Source organism: Somniosus microcephalus, chromosome 22, assembly GCF_052327205.1.
Source record: "Somniosus microcephalus isolate GS21.2 chromosome 22, FLI_Smic_1.0, whole genome shotgun sequence".
NCBI lineage: Eukaryota > Metazoa > Chordata > Chondrichthyes > Squaliformes > Somniosidae > Somniosus > Somniosus microcephalus.
Genome location: NC_141008.1, coordinates 48,827,979 through 48,852,400, shown reverse-complemented (window position 1 = coordinate 48,852,400; position 24,422 = coordinate 48,827,979). Strand labels below are relative to the sequence as shown.

At 47.9% G+C, this 24,422-nt stretch overlaps 2 protein-coding genes across 7 annotated transcripts in view; one reads left to right on the top strand and one right to left on the bottom strand.

The window, feature by feature from the left end:
- Positions 1-24,422, top strand: part of fam222ba (family with sequence similarity 222 member Ba) — a 154,038-nt gene that overhangs the window by 37,846 nt on the left and 91,770 nt on the right. For 4 of the 6 annotated variants that reach the window (XM_085964677.1, XM_085964675.1, XM_085964676.1 and 1 more), the window contains one exon: positions 5,218-9,433. The exons of 1 other annotated variant lie outside the window; for it this stretch is intronic. In XM_085964677.1, coding sequence (XP_085820803.1) covers positions 5,235-6,563 — 1,329 coding nt within the window. In that variant the 5' untranslated portion in view covers positions 5,218-5,234 and the 3' untranslated portion in view covers positions 6,564-9,433. Of the gene's footprint in view, positions 1-5,217; positions 9,434-24,422 lie in introns of those variants that run through there. One more of the 6 variants, XR_015073242.1, reaches the window with a different exon arrangement.
- The window catches only part of LOC147102284 (transient receptor potential cation channel subfamily V member 3-like), a 72,798-nt gene continuing 64,266 nt past the window's right edge, over positions 15,891-24,422 (bottom strand). Inside the window, 2 exon segments of the mRNA XM_085965112.1 lie at positions 15,891-19,881; positions 21,027-21,103. Of these exon segments, the coding sequence (XP_085821238.1) occupies positions 19,751-19,881; positions 21,027-21,103 (208 nt within the window). The 3' untranslated portion in view covers positions 15,891-19,750.

The window sequence follows — 24,422 nt, the reverse complement described above, 5'->3', positions numbered from 1 at the left end:
AAAATGAAAGATGAAGAGCCGTGTTTTATTTCCCCCCGCCAATCCACAATTCTTTATTCCCCCCCCCCCCCCCCCAATCTGCAATTCTAGGATGGCAACTTTGAATTTAGCAAATTTGGAAAGTGCCCTTGCTTCACTTTATGCAACGAATGCATCAGAAACCGGCCCTGGTGTGAAACCCCCCCCCCCCCCCCCCCCCCCGAGTACTTTACGCCAAAACACCAGTTTGGGCTGCAGAGTGCACGACTTGCCCGAGCGTCCTGGAAGCTTTTTTTTTAAAAAAAGGCGTGAATCGAGTCTGCTTCAGATCGGATTGCCTCTCATTATCCAACAAAAGCTTGCTGACAAACCTCTTGTGACATCAGGGCTTTCCTTGCTATTGTTTCAAGGAGTGGCAAATGGGTGTCGATTTGTTTAACGCCCCCTTTAGTGCGGTGAAGGGATGTTGAATTTGCCTGCTAATTTTTGCCAACTCCGACATCTGTTTGGAATAGAGATGCCGAACTCCACCAGGTCTTTGATCAGCTGAAGAGCTCGGGACTCATTTAAGTGGAGGCCGGCAAGCTCCATCCCAAACCCCTTGTGCCCCAAATTGTCTCCTTCACTGTGCTTGCAATCCTCGGGCAGTGGAGCATTTTCTCCTCCTGCCCCCACGGCCACCATTCCCCCCTTCCAAATTTTTGCTACCTTGCCAATGATTGACTGCATTAAGAGTTGAGGATAGCTCGAGTGAGCCCTATGTGTGCGTTCACAGTTTGCACCTGTTCACTGCATGGGTAGAGGGGGAAACCATCACGGTGCTGTCCCAAACATTTCAGTGAAGCATAATGGTGGCAGTGTGAAATCTTTATTCCAGGTCCATTAGAACCGAAAACACCCAGCAGTAAGGACAGTTTCTAGGTTTTTGTCCATCCAAACTTGGGAGATGCCTGGGGAGAACATTTTTGAATTGTCACACTGGGATGAAGTACTGGTGATGGTATTAATGGGAGCAATTTAAAGTGACTTGAGAATACCTCAAAGAGGGTCTTCTCCCAGTGGCGCGATGCTCATCTTCGAAGCTGCTTGAATTGTTCGGGCTGAAATGCCTCCCCCCCCCCCCCCCCCCCCCCCCCGAATGCTGTGAGCTGTGGCATTCATTTTGCAAGTCTTTCATTCTCTAGATGTTGCAGTCGAGGTGTGTTGCCATGAGAATCCTTTGATCTTTCAGTCACTTTTAAATAAAGCATTTCAGACTTTCCCCGGGGGATCTCAACCTTTTAGATTCAGTCGCTATTGTCTGTTTTATTTAAGGCACTTCTATTGAAGTGCTGATACTGGCACTCCAGGGGAAACTCAAGATTTCAGTGCCACTTTTCCCCTTTTTATCTAACATCTTCCTGGTCTCTGTTAGAGGATCGCTGGAAAAAGAGGTGCTTGGTTTCCGTGCTTTTGTTCTCCAGACCCGTTGGAAGATTGGGGACCAGCAGACAGCTTGGAGGGAACCTTGGTCCCAACATCTGTCCAAGCTGCGGGTTTCATCTCCTTTTCATAGTCTACCCTGACCATCGATAGCATGCTGTCAAAGTGCCTTTTTTAATTGGGATTGTGCCTAATGGTGAGCAGTTTGTCGTGTTCATGAGGTTAGGTTGGGAAAGGTTTAAATCTACCCTCAAATGTAGTCAACTTAATCCACTCACAAGAACATAAGAAATAGGATCAGGAGTAGGCCATTCTGAACCAGTGCGGGTGGCCCTACTGCTGAGGTTACTTGAGACACCTCTACTTTTGGACATGTAGAAGCAGGAAGCTCTCTCCTCCGTATGGCAGTCTTCTTGGGCAGTCCCTTGGAACCGAGGATGACTTGCTTCCACATTAAAAATGAGTTCTCAGGTGACTGATGAGTCCAATGCGGGACCTACAGTCTCTGTCACAGGTGAAGCAGACGGTGGTTGAAGGGGCGGGTGGGTGGGGTGCTTGGGTTGACGTGCGCTCCTTGCGTGCCATTTGCATGCTGTGCTTGGTAGCTAATGTCCTAAGTAAGTAGTGAAGCTGGAGATTTCTTTATGGAGTAACAAGATTGTCCCCTCTCGGTATATTACTCTGGTATTTAATTTCCACGTTGCCCAGCCTCGGCAATGATGGGAGAGATATGCAGGTACAGACTCTGCTCGTGTCTCTAATTCTCAAAGCAGTCCGTGAAACAAAGCATGCAGTTTAAGAGCTTCAGGGCAGCTACATTATCAAAGAGTGTGAGTAATCAGATTAAACCATTGCAAATACAGTCTTCTTAGGCAGTCCCTCGGAACCGAGGATGACTTGCTTCCACATTAAAAATGAGTTCTCAGGTGACTGCCGAGTCCAATGCGGGACCTACAGTCTCTGTCACAGGTGGGGCAGACGGTGGTTGAAGGGGCGGGTGGGTGGGGTGCTTGGGTTGACGTGCGCTGCCTGCGCTTGGCTTCCGCTTGCTCCTGGTGAAGAGACTCGAGGTGTTCGACGCCTTCCCGGATGCTTCTCCTCCACTTTGTGTGGTCTTGGGCCAGGGAGAGGTACCACCAGCGCTGCCTCCGCAAGATCCTGCAAATACATTGGCAGGATAGGCGCACCTATTGTCGGTGTTCTTGCTCGGGCCAACATCCCCAGCATTGAAGCTTTGACCACGCTCGATCATCTCCGATGGACGGGTCACATCGTCCGCATGCTCAATACGAGACTCCCAAAACAAGCGCGCTACTCTGAGCTCTGACACAGCAAGAGAGCCCCAGGTGGGCTGAGGAAACGCTTCAAGGACACCCTCAAAGCCTCCTTGAAAAAGTGTAACATCCCCACCGACACCTGGGAATCCCTGGCCCAAGACCGCAAACACAGTAGTACAATGTTCACGGATCAAACCCTTTTAACTCTGAACTCTGCTGCTAATGGTTCATTGTGGGCTCCATTCGTGCTATTATCACACCCCAAATATGAGCAGTTGCAAACCTATCTCGTCTCTCCTTGCTGGACCTTTAAAGCTGAAACTTGATTTTTTTTTATTCTCATGACCAGTAAGTAGAGCATTTGGAGGTGCAGTCTTTCAAATGGGACGTTAACCCGAGGCCCTGTCAGCCCTCTCGGGTGGTCACGACAGACTGATGCCTGCAGTACGAATAATCTGCACTGCCCCCTGTACTGCTGCTTTTAATTGGCAGTGCTCTCATTGCGCCTCTGATCAGGAGGTCATTTCACTTCTTTAAAAAATCCTGTCTGTCCCTGTGTTAATTGTTTTAAGGCTTCATTCCCACAAATCTGCAGATATTGATGGAACAGAACTTGGATATTACGAGTTTGCTAGAGGGAGGCTCATAAATGAGCTTGGCTGTACACTAAGAAGGTGGAAATCTGTGGCTGCCTGAGGCACAGCGTCAGAAGCTAATGGAGGAATTGGCTTTTGACACACAGTGCTCACGTACTTATCCACAAATTTGCCAGCCGTGGCTCAGTTGGTAGCACCCTTGCCTCTGAAAGAAGGACTTGTATTTCTACAGCGCCTTTCACGACCACCGGATGTCTCCAAGCGCCTTACAGCCAATGAAGTACTTTTGAAGTGGAATCACTGGCGTAATGACTCCAAAGGTTGTGGGTTCAAGTCCCGCTCCAGGGACTTGAGCACAAAACTCTAGGCTGACACTCCAGTGCAGTGCCAAGGGAGCGCTGCACTGTCGGAGGCGCCGTCTTTCGGATGAGACACAAACCGTCTGCCCTCTCCAAGATCCCATGGCTACTATTTCGAAGAAGAGCAGGGGAGTTCTCCCCGGTGTCCTGGGCCAATATTTATCCCTCAACCAACTTCAAAAAAAATCTGGTCATTATCACATTGCTGCTTGTCGGAGTTGCTGTGTGCAAATTGGCTGCCGCGTTTCCTACCTTACAACAGTGACTACACTTCAAAAAATACTGAATTGCTGTAAAGTGTGTTGGGACATCCGGTGGTTGTGAAAGGCGCTGGAGAAATGCAAATCTTTCTTTCTTCAGAACAAACGGATGTCATCGTCACCCGACAGTGGTAACTCTACTCGTCAGATTATTATTTAATAAACTCTACACAGCACCTCCTGTCCCCACGTGGGTCACTGGAAGGAGAATATTGGATCCTCCAGTGTCGTGAAACACTCCCACATCATCTGAAAGACGGCTCCTCTGACAGTGCAGCACTTCCTCAGTCCTGCATTGGCAGTGTCGGCCTAGATTTCTTTTGTGCTCAAGTATCTGGAGTAGGATATGAGCCCACAACTTTCTGACTCGGACGACAGTGCTACCCACTGAGCCAAGCCTGACACTGGAGAAAGTTTACTCTAGAAGGTTTTTTTAAAATTTTCTAACCCCAATTTTTTTGTTCCAGTTTTTATCTCCCTTTAAATTGAAAAACCAAGGTGACGGGTCGAGGTTCATGGCGCACGGCCCCACGAAGTTGAGAAGGTTGCCTAAATCAGGGAATAGTAATTTGGTGACTCCAAGCTCTGGCTTTGAAGACGTTCAAATTATAGGAGGACGGGAAAGCTGAGGTTAAGTTTCATAGTTGAGGATGTGAGAATGAGCTACAGTGGGGAAATGGGTTGAGCTTTGACTTTCAGCCTTTGAGGATGCAGGATGGAGTGTGCAGGATGCTGTCTTTATCACTGGAGGCAGTGAGGCCAAGGTGGATGAAGGAGTGAGGGTGAAGCCTTAATGATAGAGGATGTAAAGAAAGACTTGGATTTCATGGCCTCGGGACGTCCAAAGCGTAATGTCGGAAACGCGGCAGCCAGTTTGCGAATAGTGATCACTTGCCACCCGAGGGGGCTGACAGGGCCTTGGGTTAATGTCCCATTTGAAAGACTGCACCTCCAACAGTGCAGCACTCACCCCCCCCTCAGTATTGCACTAGGAGTGTTGGCCTGGATTATGGGCTCAACTCCCTGGAGTGGGGCTCGAACCTTCTGACTCGGGCGAGAGTGCGACCAACTGAGCCGCGACTGACGCCTTGTAAAACACCTCTAAACTCCAGAATCTGATTCTGCCACTTTGCAGTCCTGGTTTATAAATGTGAAGGTTAAAATCTGCTTTGGTTTTGGGAGGAAAGAAATGCAATACTATTCTGGCGATGGCTCGAGGAGTAACCATTGCCCAGAGCAAGCTAAATGATTGTACAGAAACACTGAGGAGAGACCATCTTGGTCTCCTATGTCACTCAACTATCTTTTTTTTTTGTATTCTTAGGGGAAAATACACAGAAGATGAGATCTGCACAGTACCCAACCCCAGCAGAATTGGATGCATATGCTAAGAAAGTTGCCAACAATCCACTGACTATAAAAATCTTCCCAAACAGTGTCAAAGTACCGCAAAGGAAGCACCTCCGTCGTACGGTGAACGGTTTGGACACGTCGGGCCAGCGATTCAGCCCTTACCCTTCTCAGGCTAGCTCCAATCGTGGTTTACTCGCAATCGTCAAGCTGCCCACCAAAAGGATTGTGAAAGACTTTGACGGAACCCGCACCAGGCTGCTGCCGGACCTCGCCATGAACCCGCCGTCCACTCCGTACGCTGCACCTAGCACTTTACCCCACCCGCAAAACACGCTGCTGCAACCGGGTTTACATGGATACCGGAAAATGCGGCCGGACGGGGACGCCCCTCCCAATGTCACGGTGTCTACCTCAACCATTCCGCTCTCCATGGCTGCTAACCTGCAGCAGAACAGGCCCTCTGACCTGAACAGCATTGTGCACCAGATATACCAGATGTGCCAGGCCAGCGCGGGCCTTACCACTACCTCAGTCTGTGAGGGACAGATCGCCAATCCCAGCCCCATCAGCCGCAACGTGCTGATCCACGCCAGCACCCGGGTGTCGGGCCACGGCCTGCCGGCTCACCTGCCCCCCTGCATCGTAAACCCGGGGGACCCGGCCGTCGCCATGACGGCCATCGCCCCAGGCGGCGTTGCCGTGGGCAACATGAACAGGATGCAAGCCGCCTACCAGAATGACGTTGATTCCGCCACATGGCACCAGCACCAGCTGGCGCAGCTGCAACACCTGACCAGAGACGCTGCCGGGGCAGGGCATCCCGGCAAGCTCCACCGCGATGTTTCTGGAGCTGGATTCACCAGCAAGACATTGAGTTACCCCGCCGAGCTGTGCCTGGGCCAGCCTTACCATCTGAAGGTGCCCGGGGATAAATTGTCGCCGTCGCCCCCTGTCAACGGGATGCAGGGGGCTCTGCCGTACTCCAACGGGCAGTACTTCCAGCCGATATGGAACAACATCCTTCCGACTCCCAACAGCGACAGCTCGGGGTCCCAGGACCTGGGCCTGGTGTTCCACGGAGGAGCCTCGGGCCCGGTGGACTGCGTGGCGGCGACACCCTTCCGGGCTGGAGCTGGTTCCTCCGGCCAAACGAGCGTCCTGCAGAGCGTGGACTACCTGGGCGCGGACTACCAGAACTCCTGCTTTAGGGACCAGACTATGGGCATGCTGGGGAAGGTCCACAGGCAGCCCATCAGCCGAGGCCCTGAACCAAACGTTAATCAGAATAGTCATATTCACCATCCTGTGTACAGATGAGCTGGGTTCAAGTAACTGGTGCTCTAGTCAGTCTTAACAGCAATTTTGGATAATGTTCTTTGTGTTAATGCCTTTTGATTGCCAAACTTGTCGGTGATTTTTAAAAAAAAAAAATTGTTTTGGAAAAACGTTTTCGCAAACCTTTTCTCTTTCTTTCCCCCCCTCCCCCCTCGCTTTTTTTTGAGGAAGTAAATTTACTGAATTTGAAGTCTGCGTGTCTGGCCACCACCTCGATGTGCGGATTAGAAACCAGCTTTAGTGACAGGATTGGAGGGGGTGGGGGGGAAAGAATGCAAAAACAGATGCAATCTCGCAAAAACATCTGCAGTAGCCAGAATCTTTGATTTGAGGCGAGGTGTGAAAAGCTGACGGCAGCTGTTGGAGTGTTTGGCGTGTGGCCACTCATCACTCGCTGGCACTGGCGGGGTTTAGTGTAAAAGTGCGCGATTGTTCCCATTAGCGGGTCTCCAGGGAGAGCGAGAGGAGTGGGAGCCCTATTTTGCCACTTTACACAGCGTGTCAGCATCTTTATCTGAATTTATTTTTGCTTCCGTTGTGCTGCTTTCCTACCAGCAGGTTGTGGTAAGACGGCTTCTGCTTTACAATCTTGATGCTTCCCTCCCCACCCCCACCCGCCCCCTTTTCCTCTGGTATCCCACTTTTACTGCTGGCTCGTTGCAGGCTTTGTAATCTCTAAACTGCAGAGCTCTCTGTTTAACCCTGATGGATGATCCATTTGCAGAGCTGCCACCATGAGGGAAAATGTTCAGAGTGATATTTATGACCCAAGAAGTGACGAATTGCAAAATCGTTTAAATCTGCAGAGCTGTGTTTATTTCCCCCCTCTCTGTAGATCAAAATGGGCCGCAGTTTTAAAGCAAAATGAAGACCCGTCAACTGCAGATGACAGTGCAGTCTGGTTTTTATGTTAATTTATTGAGAAAACCTTCAGCTTTCTGCTTCCTCCCTCCTTTCACTCCTCTTTCCTCTCTCTCTCTCTCTTTAGGGGAGAGGAAGAGAATTGGAGGGCGGCTGAATGAGATCAGGAGCGAGAGAGAGCACCCGTGGGCTGACAGTGAAGGAAGGGGCGTTGCCACCTGGAATGCTGATCTCGGCTGTCCTGGGCCAGTCAGGCTGACCAGCTCACTGGAGAAGGTGGTGTATGTGGCGGGGGTTGGTAGAAGGGGGGGGGGGGGGGGGGCGGAGGGGAGGCAGTTCCATTCGCAAAGATGTACTGTAGTCACCATATTGTGCGGTGGGTGTCCTGTTCCCAGGTGTCTTTTGAGCAAAGCATACATCTTGCCGAGAAGTTGCGTTAGAGGTTTAAGGGAGCAGCTTCGGGTCATGCAGTGTCTGCGGCAGGCTCCACATTTTTGAAAACCTCAGCATTTATAGGCTAGAAAAGACTGGCATGCACTCTCCCGATTAATGCTCAGTTCGTTCTGTAAGGTACTGGGGTTCCAGTTTTTATTTAAAGCCCAGAGATTTTCGCACTGCAGACATTGCTGTGACTTGGGTGCCCGCTGGTCCCTCGAGGTACACAGTGACCTGTCGGCACCATGAAAACTGTCCCGGACTTCTCGCAGTCGGCTGGTAATGCCCCTCCCCTTGCCCCGTGCTTTATTTGCCACCGTGTAGTATCGTGGCCTTGAGCACGCACAGCACTTGGGGTGGCTGGGACGGGAGGAGGCATCTTTCGATTTGCATCCGATATGCATGTACTAAAAGTGACCGTGAAGTTGTCGGATTGTCGTTTTAAAACCCAACTGGTTCACTAATGTTTTTTGGGGGGAAGGAATCCTGCCGTCCTTACCCGGTCTGGGCCTGTAGGCGACTCCAGTCCCCACACCAACGTTTTAACAGACCCTCTAGCAGTTTTTGATGCAACCGAGTGATTCGCACGGCCACTTCAAAGAATGCAGTGGTTCGAGCAGAAGGCAGCCCGCCTGCCAGCAGATTCTGGGGTAACTGGGAGCGGGCAATAAATACCAGCCTTGCCAGCAACGCCCACATCCCAAGAATTTAAAAAAAAAAACAAACAAATGAAATGGTTATTTTAAAACTCAGACAATGCACTGAATCAGTTCAGCAACAGACTGTGCAATTATGTCTTTTCTCTACTAGACGGGGCTGTCTTGAATTCCTGAATCATCTGGTGGCATAAGGGCGAAAGGAAGCAGAGGGTCCCGGGACGATTCCTGGATTGGATTGTTAGACACTGCACTGTCTTGGGACAGGCGTTCTCCAGCAGATTTCCACTCCCGGTTGCTCTCCAGTGACACCTGCTGGTCCGCGTGGACCTTGAATGTTTGGGGCTCAACTGTGACGCCCTCCACTGCTGAATGACCTGACACTCGCTGTCTGTGGGCCAACACCGGGAAAATGACCACTTGGGGTGGGGGCGGGGGGGGGAAAGAGGCGCCAGAGCAATGTTGGCACCCGTGCATTCAGAGCCCAACATAAATTGGCTTCGCTAGAGAAAGGGATTAATGGGGAGGAGAATCTCAAACCACAAGAATGCCGCTAACTGCAGAAACTGAAGAGACAATTTTTCTTTTACCACCCCGGCCCCCTCAATTTATACGGCTTCTGTTTTTGGTCATCAGAGGGAGACCTGTTCTCGGAATACAACTCGTGAATCCCATGGCCTTTTAATACTTTACTTCTCATCGCTGGGATGCTAGGGAGACTTAAAAGTAGTTATTCCTGTTGCTGGTCCTTAATAATAAAAAAAAATAGGCCTTTAACACACAGTGAATTTAATTGCAGACAAGTTTGGCAGCAATAGCATTAAATGCGTTTTTATTTTCCTTTTTCCATACACTGGCTGAATATTGCTATACTACTGTAACTTTAAAAAAAAAAAGAAATTAAGTGTATTAATTCTGTATGAATGTTGCCTGTTAGTGAGGGTCTGAGTAGCAAGTTGTGTACGAGTTGATACCAGTGACACCTGCAAGTCATTGGTCTCCCTCACAAGCCCATTGAAAAGCCTTAAGTCTTTGCTCTCCCCGGATCTCTTGTAATAAGCATGGTTTGAACATAGAAAGCCGGCATTGTTCTCAGTGCGAAGCTACCGTTGGATAACAATCGTTCTTAAGTAGTTCTCTTAAGCAACAGAAAAATGAGACTTAAAATATTTTGTTGTTTAATATTTTTAGATCTGTGTAGTTCAGGGCTGTAACCACCCCCCCCCCCTCTCCTTTTTGAGGCTTCAAAGCTTTACTGACGTTGACTAGTTATGCTGTGAATGTTTTGTGATCGGAGTCACGACTTGATGAGCTCGGTCAGGTTATCATGCAGAGTTCTGCGGCACCGAGGCTGCTGGGCAAACGCTCAGTGAAAATGGTGCCTGTTTTATGCTTGTGTTTAAAGGAACACTCCACAATGCCTGCGGACGGAGGCTGTTCAACTGTACAGCATATTCCTGTTCTGGTCATCTCTTTTACTCTGACTCTTTGCCCCCCTCTCACCCTTCCTTCTCTCTCCGCCCCCCCCCCCCCCCCCCCCCACCAACCCCTCTGTCACTGACAGCTCTGTCATTGGACTGGTGACTCTCCCCGCCCTAGTAAAGGGAAATAACAAACTGATGCTCTTTATCCTTAAACTTTATTGAACCCCTGCTTCCTGTACGATGTGAGGGAGCGCTGTAGAAAAAAAATCAATTTCATAAATTTCAAGCACAAATTGAAAGATCACATTAATCACCACCATACTTCATTAAAAAACTGCTTAATAGATATAAATTGCTAAAGTTTGTTTTGGGGTTTCCAAGACTCGCAGTTCTTATTTATTTTTTTGTATCTGCAAACGAGGGAGGACAGGCTTCTGATTCTTCATAAGCACTATCTGTTTTCAACACACGCACTCCAAAATAATTCAATCAGATGACGTGCAATAATCATGACTGCAATTGTTGAACTTCACGCTAGCTCTGATACAATTTTTCTCTTTTCACAGAGCCGGTTGTGTTCAGCACAGAGTTAACGGAGATTTATTTTCAAGCTGGGGGACTTTTAAAGACTTTGACAGATTGAAATGGTAGAAATATCTGGTGTGCCGTAAGTTCGAAGTGTTGTCACTAGATTTCAGTCACACGTAACTGAAACTTTCCTCCATCCGTCCCTCAACAGCACAGGCAGATTGTGCCTTTCCAAATTTGGGTTGCAGCTGACGAGAGTGTTTTGAGCTGTGGAACGCTCAGTGAAGCCCTAGTCTGTGCAGGCCTGTCATTAGCGTTGGTGGCAATACTTGTGTAAGCTGGCAAATTCAGAGCATCGCTTTACGGCTCATTCTCTTTCCGATATCCTCTCGCCATCCATATGCTAAATCAGCCTGGCCCGAAGACTGAAATGGATGTGGTAGTCAGCGGGCGGGGCCGAGGTTTGAGCAGAAGCAGGGTTCAGCACCGAAGACCTTGTGTCTGTATTTGGAAAAACAGCTTTGTGTCCAGGAACATTTTGGTGCTTTTTTTGGTGACGAGTGGCCAGTGTATCATCGCTGCATCACTGGAGGGGCGTCTCTCTGCCTCCCCAAGCAAGAGTTAGACTTCACAGCTGGGGGCTTATTTTGAACTTTGATTGTAATGCGTGAGCGTCCTATGAATTGACTTATAGTGCAGGTGGGTGGAGTGATGGCTCCTCTGGTTAAAGGTGTGTCTGTGCTGTAGAAATGGATTTGATTCCAGTATTGTACAAGTGCCGCAGCAGTTCTTGGGACCCACTAAAGCAGCTCGGCTGCCATTGAGTCTTTTAATTTTCGACTCTGAAGCTTTAATAACGGATTTTAAAATGAGTTTGTGCCAATTCTTGACCTGTGGGGAGATGCCCTAATGATTCCTGTCTCGGGGTCGCTGTCTCTCGGTATTTCCCTCGTTGTGTGACCCAGATGTTACTCACTCACTCACTCGATGGCAACTTTGCTCCGAGGCTTTTTTCTTTTATTGCTGTATATTATTTTGAGTATCTGCAAAGATGCCGTGCAGTGTTGTCACTCGGATTTTTGAAGCGTGCAATCTTCCTGCCGCAGCACGGCAAGTATTTCTCCTGTCGGAGCTCAGTAAAGATGAGCAATAGTCCTGTGAGGTTCCAAGTTCCAAGTATTGCAGCGACTTGAACTGTGAGCTTAATCGCCCAGCAGCACCATAAGCTTCCAGATGTTGTGGTGCCAAGCTCAGAGTATTGGGAACTGGTGCTGGCAGTTCATGAAATAAAAACAGGAAATGCTGGCAATACTCAGCAGGTCAGGCAGCATCTGTGGAGAGAGAAACAGAGTCAACGTCACAAGGGTCATCGACCTGAAACGTTGACTCTGTTTCTCTCTCCACGGATGCTGCCTGGCCTGCTGAGGATTTCCAGCATTTTCTTGTTTTTTATTTCAGATTTCCAGCATCCGCAGTATTTTGCTTTTGTATTTCTGGCAGTTCCTGGGTGTGTTACTGGTGGAAGCGGGAGCAGTTTGAGGTGATGAACCAGGGGATCTGCTTCAGTGTGTTTTTCCTGCAGTGTTTGGGTTCCAATATCCAGTGACAACGCTGCTGTGCTGTGGGGCCCGTGCCTGGTTTGATCATTTGAGGAGCTCTGAAGTGTGCGTGTGTTTCTATTTGAAGTTTTAACAGCCCCATGCTAATTCTAAATGGACACAAACATGTATTTTATTTTCTCTCTGCTTACGATGTGAAAAGGGGATGCCTCCACAGGGCTCGGCTTAACTTACTCGCTGCAACTGCCCACTGTGGAGGAGACTGCTGCTGTATTCCTTAAAACAAAAAAAAATCGAAGATAAATATAAGCTGCTTTTATATGTGCTACGGGTAAACTCGATCCATCTGCAGGAGAGATTGCAGTCGATGGCGTTACTGATGGAAAAGCTGCACCCTGAATTGCACCTAGCTTAGGGATGAGCATTTGTGTTTGGAGCTGGAGCCACAATGATGTGCGCACAGGTAGATGATTGATGCATTTATATGTGGACTTAAATGGACAACTAAAGACCGGGGACTACAGCCTGTACAAACGGTGCCAATTTATGGAACCGAGCCACTACTGTGAGAACCCGACCTGAGGGGATGTGACACCTTTTTCATTTTATGAATTTGTACCAAACGACCATGTGCATTTTTACAGACGTGTGTGTATAAGGTACTTCACTCCCATTACCTTCTCAGTGCATCTTTGTAAACTCTGCATCCTTCACACATGCTCTCCCCACCCTCACCCGCCCAGCTCTCCCCCTCACAGTCCAGGATTTCCTCTTGCGCTGATGTGCAAACCTCGCTGTGCAGTTGCTAACCTTGACCTGCCACTGGAATTTAAAAAAAAAAAAAAAAATGATCTACTGAAGTAATGTTTTATTTTGTGTTTTGCCAGTGGCTGATTTGTAGAGCAGCGCGTGTTCTTTGGATTGGGGTAATCTGGTGCAGCCGACCTGAGCAAGACCCAACTCCGGACTGTGTAGGTGTCCAGCACACTGTGACCACCTGTTATTATTCAGATACCCTGAAACTGTACAGCTCTATCCTATCTGTCAGGTTTTTTAAAAGCATATCTCACTTTAACTTCTACCAACGGTGTGGAATCCTGACACTAGAATTGTTTTAAATAAGCTGTGATTATATTTACCCTCTAACCCCTGTTTGTTTGTCCCAGCCTTGTATACACATTGTGGTATCTCTGCCCTTCACACTGTCCTTGTCCTTGTCAGCTCGGAGTGCAGGGGATGTAGCCTGTAGATTTCCTCAGTAGCTCTCTTATTAGCTGAGGGGAGCAGCTTGCGGTGGCGGGGGGTCTCTCCGACCCTCGCTCTCCTCTCCCTCCCCCCCCCCCCCCCCCCCAACTCTCCCCTAGCCTCCAAGTTGCAGTGCCCCGTCGTGCCAGACCAAGAAACTTGCCAATACGCTGAGAGTTCAAATGGCCCATAAAAGCTGGGGTTTGACCCTCTTGAGTGCTCTCTGTACAAAACTCTTACTATTGCTGGGGGCTGAACCAGTATTAATGCGCAGGAGTGTGATTGTAGACTACCCAGGTCTTGCTTCATTGCTAGGAGCGAGTGAACCTAAACCAAGACACTCCCAAGGATGCTTGTAAGGGGCAGAGTAGAGCAACATCTGGACACTGGTTGAACATGTCCCCTACAGACAACCATCTGCTGCCGTCTGTCAGTTTGGGTACATGGTCACTTGTCTGATATTGATGTATGAAACTTGATAATTTATGACCTGGCTTCTTGATTTAAAAAAAAAAGTCAAGAGGGTTAAAACCTTAAACTTTCCTTTCATGGAGGGAAAAGAAAGCTCAACACTAACTGGTTGGTGTGTTTTACAATGTTTTCAGCGATGGGAATCTGGACGGTGAGCAGTCCTTGCTGTTGGAGGATATATCAAGTTCAGTATGAAAACGATGTATACTATTGTAGAACTACATTTTGATGAAGAATAAAAAAAAAAATTTGCACATCTAAACTACACGAAATTTGGATGTTGAAATTTATTCTTTTAAAAGCTGCTGCAGCTCACCGGCCGGAGATGAGAAATGTGGACAGGACTGACCGCTCCCATCCAGCGATGGTCTGGAGCTAGACTTCTACAAGAGAGAGGCTGCAGGTTGGACACTCGCTTGCATTTGGGGATTAGGGAATATTTATACAGTACTTTACCTTGAGGTGGGTACGGTAGCATAGTGGTCATGTTACTGGACTAGTAATCAGAGGGTCTGGACTAATGATCCAGAAAAGTGAGTTCAAATCCCACCATAGCAGCTGGGGAATTTAAATTCAGTTAATTAAATGAATCTGGAATAAAAAGCTAGTGTCAGTAATGGTGACTCAGATTGTCGTAAAAAACCCCATCTGGTTCACTAATGTCCTTTTAAGGAAGGAAATCTGCTGTCCTTACCCGGTCTGGCCTATATGTGACTCCAGACCCACAGCAATGTGGTTGACTCTTAACTGCCCTCTGAAATGGCCTAGCGAGCCACTCCATTGTATTCAACTTCTCGAGGGCAATTAGGGATTAGCAATTAATGATGACCTTGCCAGCGATGTCCACATCTGAATGAATTTTTTTTTTTAAAAAGAGGATGAGTGGGGTAAAGTCCATAAAGGATTGGATTGTACATGAGCTGTGAAACAGGAGTGATCGGTGGACAAAAGATCTTGTCTCTGTATTTATGAGGGCTGGAGCCTGCAACATTAACGTCTGTTCTCTCCACGGAGGCGGAATGTTTCCAACATTCTGTTATTGTTTCGGATTTCTAGCATTTGCAGTTCTTTTGCCTTTTTCTCACTGTTGTTTTCTGGATGTTTACCTCACCAGATAAACACCCAGTGTGTCAGTCGTGGCTCAGTGGGCAGCAACCTGCACCTCACCTGAGTCAGAAGTTTGTGGGTTCAAGTCCCACTCCAGAGACTTGGCTGACACTCCAGTGCAGTACTGAGGAAGTGCTGCACTGTCGGAGGTGCCGTCTTTCGGATGAGACGTTAAACCGAGGCCCCCGTCTGCTCTCTCTCAAGTGGGCGGAAAAGATTCTACGGCACTATATCAAAGAAGAGCAGGGGAGTTCTCCCTGGTATCCTGGCCAATATTTATCCCTCAATCAACATCACTAAAACAGAATATCTGGTCATTATCAAATTACTGTTTGTGGGAGTTTGCTGTGTGCAAATTGGCTGCCGTGTTTCCTCCATAACAACAGCGACTACACTTCAAAAAGTACTTCATTAGCTGTAAAGCACATTGGGACGTCCGGTGGTTGTGAAAGGTGCTATATAAATGTAAGGTTTGTTTAAAGTCTTTTTGAGGGGGGGCAGAATGGGGGTTGGTAAGTTGAGTGTAATTGTGTTGGTAAAGCACCGATTTGTAAACTGGGTTTACAGGATTGTGGAAGAATTTGTGCTTTAAAAAAAAAAAAAAATGACGTGTCAAAAGCATTCACTCTGATGCAGCCAACAACAGTTAAACAGTTAAAAACATTTGGGGCCCTATAAACAAGTCGTGGTCTATAGATTGTACTCTGGGTGGTATACTGCGGAGGGGGGATGGGAAGTGGGACTGTTGTAGTTCAGTGAAAGTCCAGGGTGATGAATACGGTTGTTTTAAGGAAGGAAGATTTTTTTAAATCTCCCTGCTTCATTTTCTTGTCCCATGAACGGGCTGAATTATCCTGGGGTTTAGTTATGTGGACCCAGCAGCTGATCGCCCAAGTGGTCAATCTTTGTGTGTGAGCCCCACTGGTGATCTGCATTGGCTCCTAGTTAAGCAATGCCTCGATTTTAAAATTCTCATCCTTGTTTTCAATTCCCTCCATGGCCATGTTCCCTTCCCCCCCCCCCCCCCCCCCCCCCAATCTCTGTAACCTCCACCAGCCCTACAAACTCCCTCGAGATCTCTGCGCTCCTCTAATTCTGCCCTCTTGAGCATTCCTGATTTCAATCGCTCAACCATTGGTGGCCGTGCCTTCAGCTGCCAAGGCACCAAGCTCTGGAATTCCCTGTCTAAACCCCTCTCCAAGATGCTCCTTAAAACCTACCTCTGACCAAGCTTTTGGTCATCTGCCCTAATATCTCGTGACTCGGTGTCAAACTTTTGTTTGAGAATCTCTCCTGCGAAGTGCCTCGGTACGTTTCACTGTTAAAGGTGCTATATAAATGCAAGTTGTTGTTGAGAGCCCCACTGCTGCATTCCGACTTGAACCAGACCCGGTCCTCGCCCAATATCCCCAGACTTGTGCTTCCCAGCGGGTCACTGGATGGCGATCAGGGAACCTGGCTAACTTTTTGCTCCCCTGTCCTGGTGGGGATTTGACACCAGCGGTAGTGCCCCTTATTGCCACCTTTGCGATCAACTAACTCGCCACAGACCAGAGAGAATGAGAGATTTTCCTTGTCTATGTGGCTCGGTATTTTACGCACTGCAACAACTGGGGTTGGCTTAACTTGAAGTTGAAGTGATCGCATGCATTTTGTGCTATTTTAAAATCATTAAACCCTGCCCCATAAGTGCTCTGTAAACCTCGAGTTCCATTGTATTAGTTAAACTCTACCAAATATGAAATATCTAATGGTTCAGCTTATCCAGCGCAGTGAGTGAAGGAAAAATAGACTTGCATTTATATAGCATCTTGGCATGCCTCCAAAACACATCACATCCAATGAGCTGGAATTCTACACAGATGATTCATTCAGCCCACTGTGACTGGGCTGACTCTTTGAAAGAGCTATCCAATGAGTCCCACTCCTCCTGTTCTTACCCCATAGTCCTGCAAATATCTCCTTTTCAAGTATTTATCCAATTCTCTTGTAAAAGTTACTATTGAATCAGCTTTAATCACCTTTTCAGGCAGCGCATTCCGCATCATCATAACTCACTGCGTTTATTTTTTTTTTACCATGCAGGCAAATGTGGCAAGCGTGCCACAGATAGCAAGCGGACAGCCATTTTGCTTGTTTTTGGTGATGTTCCTTGAGGGAGGAATGTTGGCCAGAAGACGGCACCTCCGACAGTGCAGCGCTCCCTCGGTACTGCACTGGGAGTGTCGGCCTGGATCATATGCTCAAGTCCCTGAAATGGGGCTTGAATCTACGACCTTCTGCTACACAAGTGAGTCAAGTTGCCACTGATGGTGTCAGCTGTGGCTCAGTGGGCAGAACACTTGCCTCTGAGCCAGCAGGTTGTGGGTTCTAAGTTCCACTCCAGGGACTTGAGCACATAAAGCTAGGCTGACACTCCAGTGCAGTGCTGAGGGGGTGCGGCACTGTCGGAGGTGCCGTCTTTCAGATGAGACACTAAACTCTCTCAGGTGGACGTAAAACATCCCGTGGCACTATTTCGAAGAGTAAGGGAGTTCTCCCTGGTGTCCTGGCCAATATTTATCCCTCTACCAACATAACAAAAATAGATTAATTGTGGGATAACAACAGAAAATGCTGGAAAAACTCAGCAGGTCAGGCAACATCCGTGGAGAGAAATTTGAGTTGACGTTTCCGGTCGAACCCTTCTTCAAAACTGGAAAGAAAAGAAAATAGATCGAAGGCAGGGCTGCGATCGGACAAAAGAAGTGAAAGAAACAAAAGAGCTAGACGAGATGGTAATAGGCTGAGATTAGGTGTAAAGTGTACTGGCAGGGCAAGAGATAGCTGCCAGGTGTGAGAGAGAAACAAAAGTGGAGGGCAGGGGGGAAAGGAGTGGAAAAATTACAAGAAAAAATGTGTAATAGGGGCCGAGGTTATGATCTGAAATTGTTGAACTCGATATTGAGTCCGGAAGGCTGCAGAGTGCCTAATCGGAAGATGAGGTGCTGTTCCTCGAGTTTACGTTGAGCTTCCGTGGAACAATACAAGAGGCCAAGGACGGTGAGGTCCGAGTGGGAATGGAGCGGTGAATTAAAATGACAAGCGACCGGAAGCTCGGGGTCACCCTTACGGACTGAACGGAGGTGTTCCGCAAAGCGGTCACCCAATCTGCGTTTGGTCTCCCCCATGTAGAGGAGACCGCATCGTGAGCAGCGAATACAGTATACTAGATTGCGAGAAGTACAAGTAAATCGCTGTTTCACCTGGAAGGGGTGTTTGGGGCCCTGGACAGTGGGAAGGGGGGAGGTATAGGGGCAGGTGTCACATCTCCGCTTGCATGGGAAGGTGCCAGGGGAAGGGGAAGGGCTGTTGGGGGTGATAGAGGAGTGGACTAGGGTGTCTCGGAGAGAGCGGTCCCTATGGAATGCTGAAAGGGAAGGGGAGGGGAAGATACATTTGGTGGTGGGATCACTTTGGAGGTAGCGGAAATGCCGGAGGATGATCCGTTGAATGTGGAGGCTGGTGGGGTGAAAGGTGAGGACAAGGGGAACCCTATCGTGGTTCCGGGAGGGAGGGGCAGGGGTGAGGGCAGAAGTGCGGGAGATAGAACTGACACGGTCGAGGGCAGTGTCAACCACGGTAGAGGGGAATCCTCGGCTGCGGAAAAAGGAAGACATGTCTGAAGCACTGGTGTGGAAGGTGGCATCGTCGGAGCAGATACGGCGGAGACGGAGAAACTGGGAGAATGGAATAGAGTCTTTACAGGAAGCTGGGTGGGAGGAAGTGTAGTCCAGATAGCGCTGGGAGTCAGTGGGCTTGTAGTGAATATTGGTCGATAACCTATCCCCAGAGATGGAGACGGAGAAGTCGAGGAAGGGAAGAGTCAGAGATGGACCATGTGAAGGTGAGGGAAGGGTGGAAATTGGAGGCAAAGTGAATGAAATTGTCAAGTTCGGGGCGAGAGCAGGAAACGGCACCAATAGTCATCAATGTATCGGAAAAAGAGGTGAGGGAGGGGACCCAAGTAGGACTGGAACAAAGATTGTTCCATATAGCCCACGAAAAGGCAGGCATAGCTAGGACCCATGCGGGTACCCATGGCAACACCTTTGATTTGGAGGAAATGAGTGGAGTTAAAGGAGAAGTTGTTCAATGTGAGAACAAGTTCAGCCAGGCGGAGGAGGGTGGTGGTGGATGGGGACTGGTCGGGCCTCTGTTCAAGGAAGAAGCGGAGTGCCCTCAGGCTATCCTGGTGGGGGATGGAGGTGTAGAGGGATTGTACGTCCATGGTGAAAAGGAAGCGGTTGGGGTCAGGAAACTGGAAACTGTTAAAGTGGCGGAGGGCGTCCGAAGAGTCGCGGATGTAGGTGGGAAGAGACTGGACAAGGGGAGAAAAGATAGAGTCGAGATAGGAAGAGATAAGTTCCGTGGGGCAAGAACAGGCTGAAACGATGGGTCTACCAGGGCAGTCCTGTTTGTGGATCTTGGGAAGGACGTAGAAGCGGGCTGTGCGGGGTTGGGGAACTGAGGTTGGTGGCAGCGGGGGGAAGATCTCCAGAGGAGATGAGGTCAGTGACAGTCTTGGAAACGGTGGTTTGATGTTCGGTAGTGGGGTCATGGTCCAGGTGGAGGTAGGAGGAGGTGTCGGAGAGTTGGCTGACAATTTGGCTGCCACGTTTCCCACATTACAACAGTGATTACACTTCAAATCGTACTTCATTGGCTGGAAAGCATTTTGAGACGTCCCGTGGATTGTGAAAGGCGCTATAGAAATGCAAGTCTTTCTTTGATGAGTCGCATTGAATTTGTTGCACAGTTCCAGCATAAACGAGTTAAATCTTCGTTTCTTCGCTCGACGTGACTTCCTGGCAATCCACCGTCTCTCCCACCTGCCTCCTCTCTCACTGCCTCCTTCTGAAGCTCAGATTCAATTTTCTCTTGCCCCAGATCCTTGATGCTTTTCCGTGACGGTTTTTCCTTGGTAGTGATGACGTGCTATCTGTTTCACTCGAGCTTTCATCCACACCATCTTCTGGAAAACACACGTCAATTTTTTTTTGAGATTGAGTAAACTAGGCCTGTATTCTCTTGAATTCAGAAGAATGAGTGGGGACCTCATTGAACCATACAAAATTATTACAGGGCTTGATAGGGTGGATGCTGGGAGAATGTTTCCCTTGGCTGTGGAGTCGAGAACCAGGGGCCACAGCCTCAGGCTAACGGGTAGGTCATTCAGGACTGAGATGAGAAGAAATTTCTTCACAGAGGGTGGTGAATCTTTGGAATTCTCTACTCCAGAGGGCTGTGGAGGCTCAGTCATTGGGTCTATTCAAAACAGAAGTCGATAGATTCCTGACTAGTAAGGGCATCAAGGGATATGGCGATAGGGCCGGTGAATGGAATTGAGGCAGAAGATCAGCCATGATCTCATTGAATGACGGAGCAGGCTCGAAGGGCTGAATGGCCGTCTCCTGCTCCTATTTCTTATGTTCTTGGTCTCTGATAAGCCGATACATTTTTGTGAAATGTATTGGAGGAGATTTTGGTGCATTGGAATAATAGATGTGCATTTTTACAGTACCTTAGAATGTCTCCAAAGTATATCACATACAATGAACTAGAATCGTACAGCACAGAAGGAGGCCAATTCTGCCTATCGTGCCTCTGAAAGAGCTCTCCAATTAGTCCCGCTCTTTCCCCGTAGCCCTGCAAATTTTTCCCTTTACAAATATTTATCCAATTCCCTTTTGAAAGTTACTATTGAATCTGCTTCCTCCACCCTTTCAGGCAGCACATTCCAGATCACAACAACTCGCTGCGTTAAAAACAAAAATCTCTCCTCCATTCCTCCCTTCTGGGTTTTTTGCCAATTATTTTTAATCTTTGTCCTCTGGTTACTGACCCTCCTGCCAGTGGAAACAATCTCATTTATTCTATCAAAACACTTCACAATTCTTTGGTTTATAAAGGTTCAGCATAACTACCTTGTTTTTGTGCTCTATGCCTCTTACTGATAAAGCCAAAGATGTTTTTTTTAAAAACAACTTTTTCAACTTGATGTACATTCATAAACAACACTGATGGATATGGAGTTATGTAGCAAAGTGTTGTATTGAATGTGGTGGATCGTAGTGAGCAGTCACCGCAGTGGTCAGCTAGCTGACTCTCGCTATTTACCTTGCTTCTCTTCTCCTGGGTCTTCATTGATGCGTGCTACTCTGGTGTTCCACTTTGTCCAGTTAACTTCATTGATTCTGATTTGAAAAATGATGAATTTTAAATAAAACCACACGATGCCATTGTCTTTAATTTGAATACTGGATGATTAAAGCCCGTTTGAAGTCGCTTTTTGGGATGTAAACAGCCACCGTCTGCTGTGGCTCAGTGGGCAGCACACTGGCCTCTGAGTCTGAAGGTTGTGGGTTCAAATCCCACTCCAGAGACTTGAGTGCAAAATCTAGCGCTAACACTCCCAGTGCAGTAGTGAGGGAGTGCTGCACTGTCTGCGGTACCGTGTTTTGGATGAGATGCTAAACCGAGGCTTCGACTGCTGTTTTCGGTGGATGTAAAAGATCTCCCGGCACTATTGCGAAGGAGAGCTCACTCTGGCCAATATTTATTCCTCAACCAACATCATTAAAAGCAGATTATCTGACTATTATCACATTGCTGTTTGTGTAAATTAGCTGCCGTGTTTCCTACATTACAACAGTGACTATATTTCCAAAGTACTAATTGGCTGTAAAGCGCTGTGGGACATCCTGAGGTCATGAAAGGCGCTATTGAAATGCAAGTCTTTTTTTTCACTCTCTGTCTTGCCGTTCCTTCATCGTCGCTAGGTCAAAGTCCTGGAACTCCTGACCTTACAGCCCTGTGGGAGCACCTTCACTACATGGACTGCAGCGGTTCAAAAGGCAGCTCACCACCACCTCCTTGAGGGCACCTAGGGATGGGCAATAGAATGCCAGCTTACCAGCGCCGCCCTAGAGTGAACTAAAAATAATCCACCCAGTCCCAATGGCATGTTCCCGCAGTTCTGTCCCTACTGGTGTTCTTGCTCCTCGAGGCTGCCTGGTGTGGGAAATGGCAACTATCTTATTGCTGCAGTAAGGGTTTCCCCTCCAGGTTGGGGCAGTGTAGATGGAGCTTCATTCTGCATCCAACTTGTGTTGTACTTAAGCTGGGAATGCTTAATCCTGACACCAGGTGCCTGGACTGGGAAAGTGTTCCATTCCCCGTACTAACCAATCCCAACCCGAATGAAGACGGAATTCATTGACAGCATTCTTTTGGCGATTAGGAAACAATGATGAATCTCTATAAACTCTCCCATAGTTTGTGTTTTCAGAGGCACCTTCTGTCACTTGTACGTTAGTTGTGAAAGCTAAATACAACAATAAAATAAAATTGGAGGGGCGGGGAAATAAGATTTTACGAAGCTTCCATTACTGTTTAGTGGCTGTAAGTGCCATTCGGTGCGGGTGGCGAGCTTTATAAGCGCCTTAAAGCCGAGAAGGTGAAGAGGAGATTTGATCGAGGTGTATAAAACCTTGAAGGGTTTAGATAGAGTAAATAAAGAGCAACTGTTTCCAGTGGCTGAAGGGTCGATAACCAGAGGACACAAATTTAAGGTGATTGGAAAAAGAACCAGAGGTGACATGAGGAAAAACTTTTTTACGCAGCGAGTGGTTAGGATTTGGAATGCACTGCCTGAAAGGGTGGTGGAGGCAGATTCAATAATAGCCTTCAAAAGGGAATTGGGTAAATTCTTGAAGGAGAAAGAATTGCAGGGATGTGAGGAAAGAGTGGGGGAGTGGGACTAACTGGATTGTTCTTCAAAAGAGCCGGCAGAGACTCGATGGGCCAAATGGCCGCCTCCTGTGCTGTACTGTTCCATGATTCTGATTCTAAATGTGAAAATAGAAAGTGTTGGAAATAACAGTAAGTCTGTCAGCATATATAAAGAGAAAAAATTGGATCAACATTTTTGAGGTAGACACTTCCATCAGCAGAGCAATACGGATTGAGTCTTGTGGCTGGAGAAAATTATTCAAATAGGTTGCGGGATTTGAAATGACCCGTTTCCTTCAGGAGAGGAGGGTGGGGGAAGGGTTTCAATAATCTAGGGGGACTCACTGCTCCATATTTTCTTGATCCTTGTGATGTGGTTCAGGCTGGTTTGTGTTCCAGTCGCTAAAGCTCTTCGAGTGCTACACATCTGGCTGAAGCTGCCAACAGCCCTGTCTCGTGTCAACTTGGCTCAGTTGGCGGCACTCTTGCCTGAGTCGTTAGGTTGTGGGTTCAAGCTCCACTCCGCGACTAAATCTAGGATAGCACTCCAGTGTAATGCTGAGCGAGTGCTGCATCGTTGAGTGTGGCTGTCCTCCTTCTGATGTCAACTTTAGGAAGGCTGTCAAAGCCTTGGAGAGGGTAGAGGAGATTTGCCAGGATGATACCAGGGATGACAAGGGACTTCAATTATGTGGAGACATTGAAGAAGCTGGTTTTGTTCTCCTTCAGAGCAGAGAAGGTTAAGGAGAGATTTAATAGAGGTGTTCAAAATCATGAGGCGTTTTGACCTCTGGCAAGTGGGTTGGTAACCACAGGCAAGAATTAAAATAAAAACAAAAGGCGTTTGATAAAGTGCCAGATAGAAGGCTTGCCAGCAAAGTTGAAGCCCATGGAATAAAAGGGACAGTGGCAGCATGGATATGAAATTGGCTAAGTGACAGGAAACAGAGAGTAGTGGTGAACAGTTGTTTATTGGACTGGAGGAAGGTATATAGTGGTGTTCCCCGTGGGTCGATACTAGGACCACTGCTTTTCTTGATGTATATTAATTGCTTGGACTTGGGTGTACAGGGCACAATTTCAAAAGGTGAGGAGGAGAGTGATAGACTTCAAGAGGACATAGACAGGCTGGTGAAATGGGCGGACACGTGGCAGATGAAATTTAACGCAGAAAAGTGCGAAGTGATACATTTTGGTAGGAAGAACAAGGAGAAGTATAAACTAAAGGGCTCAATTCTAAAGGGGGTGCAGGTACAGAGACCTAGGGGTATATATGCACAAATTGTTGAAGGTGGCAGGGCAGGTTGAGGATCCTGGGCTTTATAAATAGAAGCATAGGGTACAAAAGCAAGGAAGTTATGATGAACCTGTATAAAACACAGGTTTGGTCTCAACTGGAATATTGTGTCCAATTCTGGGCACTGCACTTTAGGAAAGATGTGAAGGCCTTGAAGAGGGTGCATAAAAAATTTGCAAGAATGGTTCCAGGGATGAGGGACTTCAGTTACATGGATAGACTGGAGAAGCTGGGGTTGCTCTCCTTAGCAGAGAAGGTTGAGAGGAGATTTGATAGAGGTGTTCAAAATCATGAGGGGTCTGGACAGAGAAACTGTTCCCATTGGCGGAAGGGTTGCGAACCAGAGGACACAGATTTAAGGTGATTGGCAGAAGAACCAAAGGCGACATAAGGAAAAACTTTTTTACATAGTGCGTGGTTAGGATCTGGAATTCACTGCCTGAAAGGGTGGTGGAGACAGATTCCATAGGAACTTTCAAAAGGCT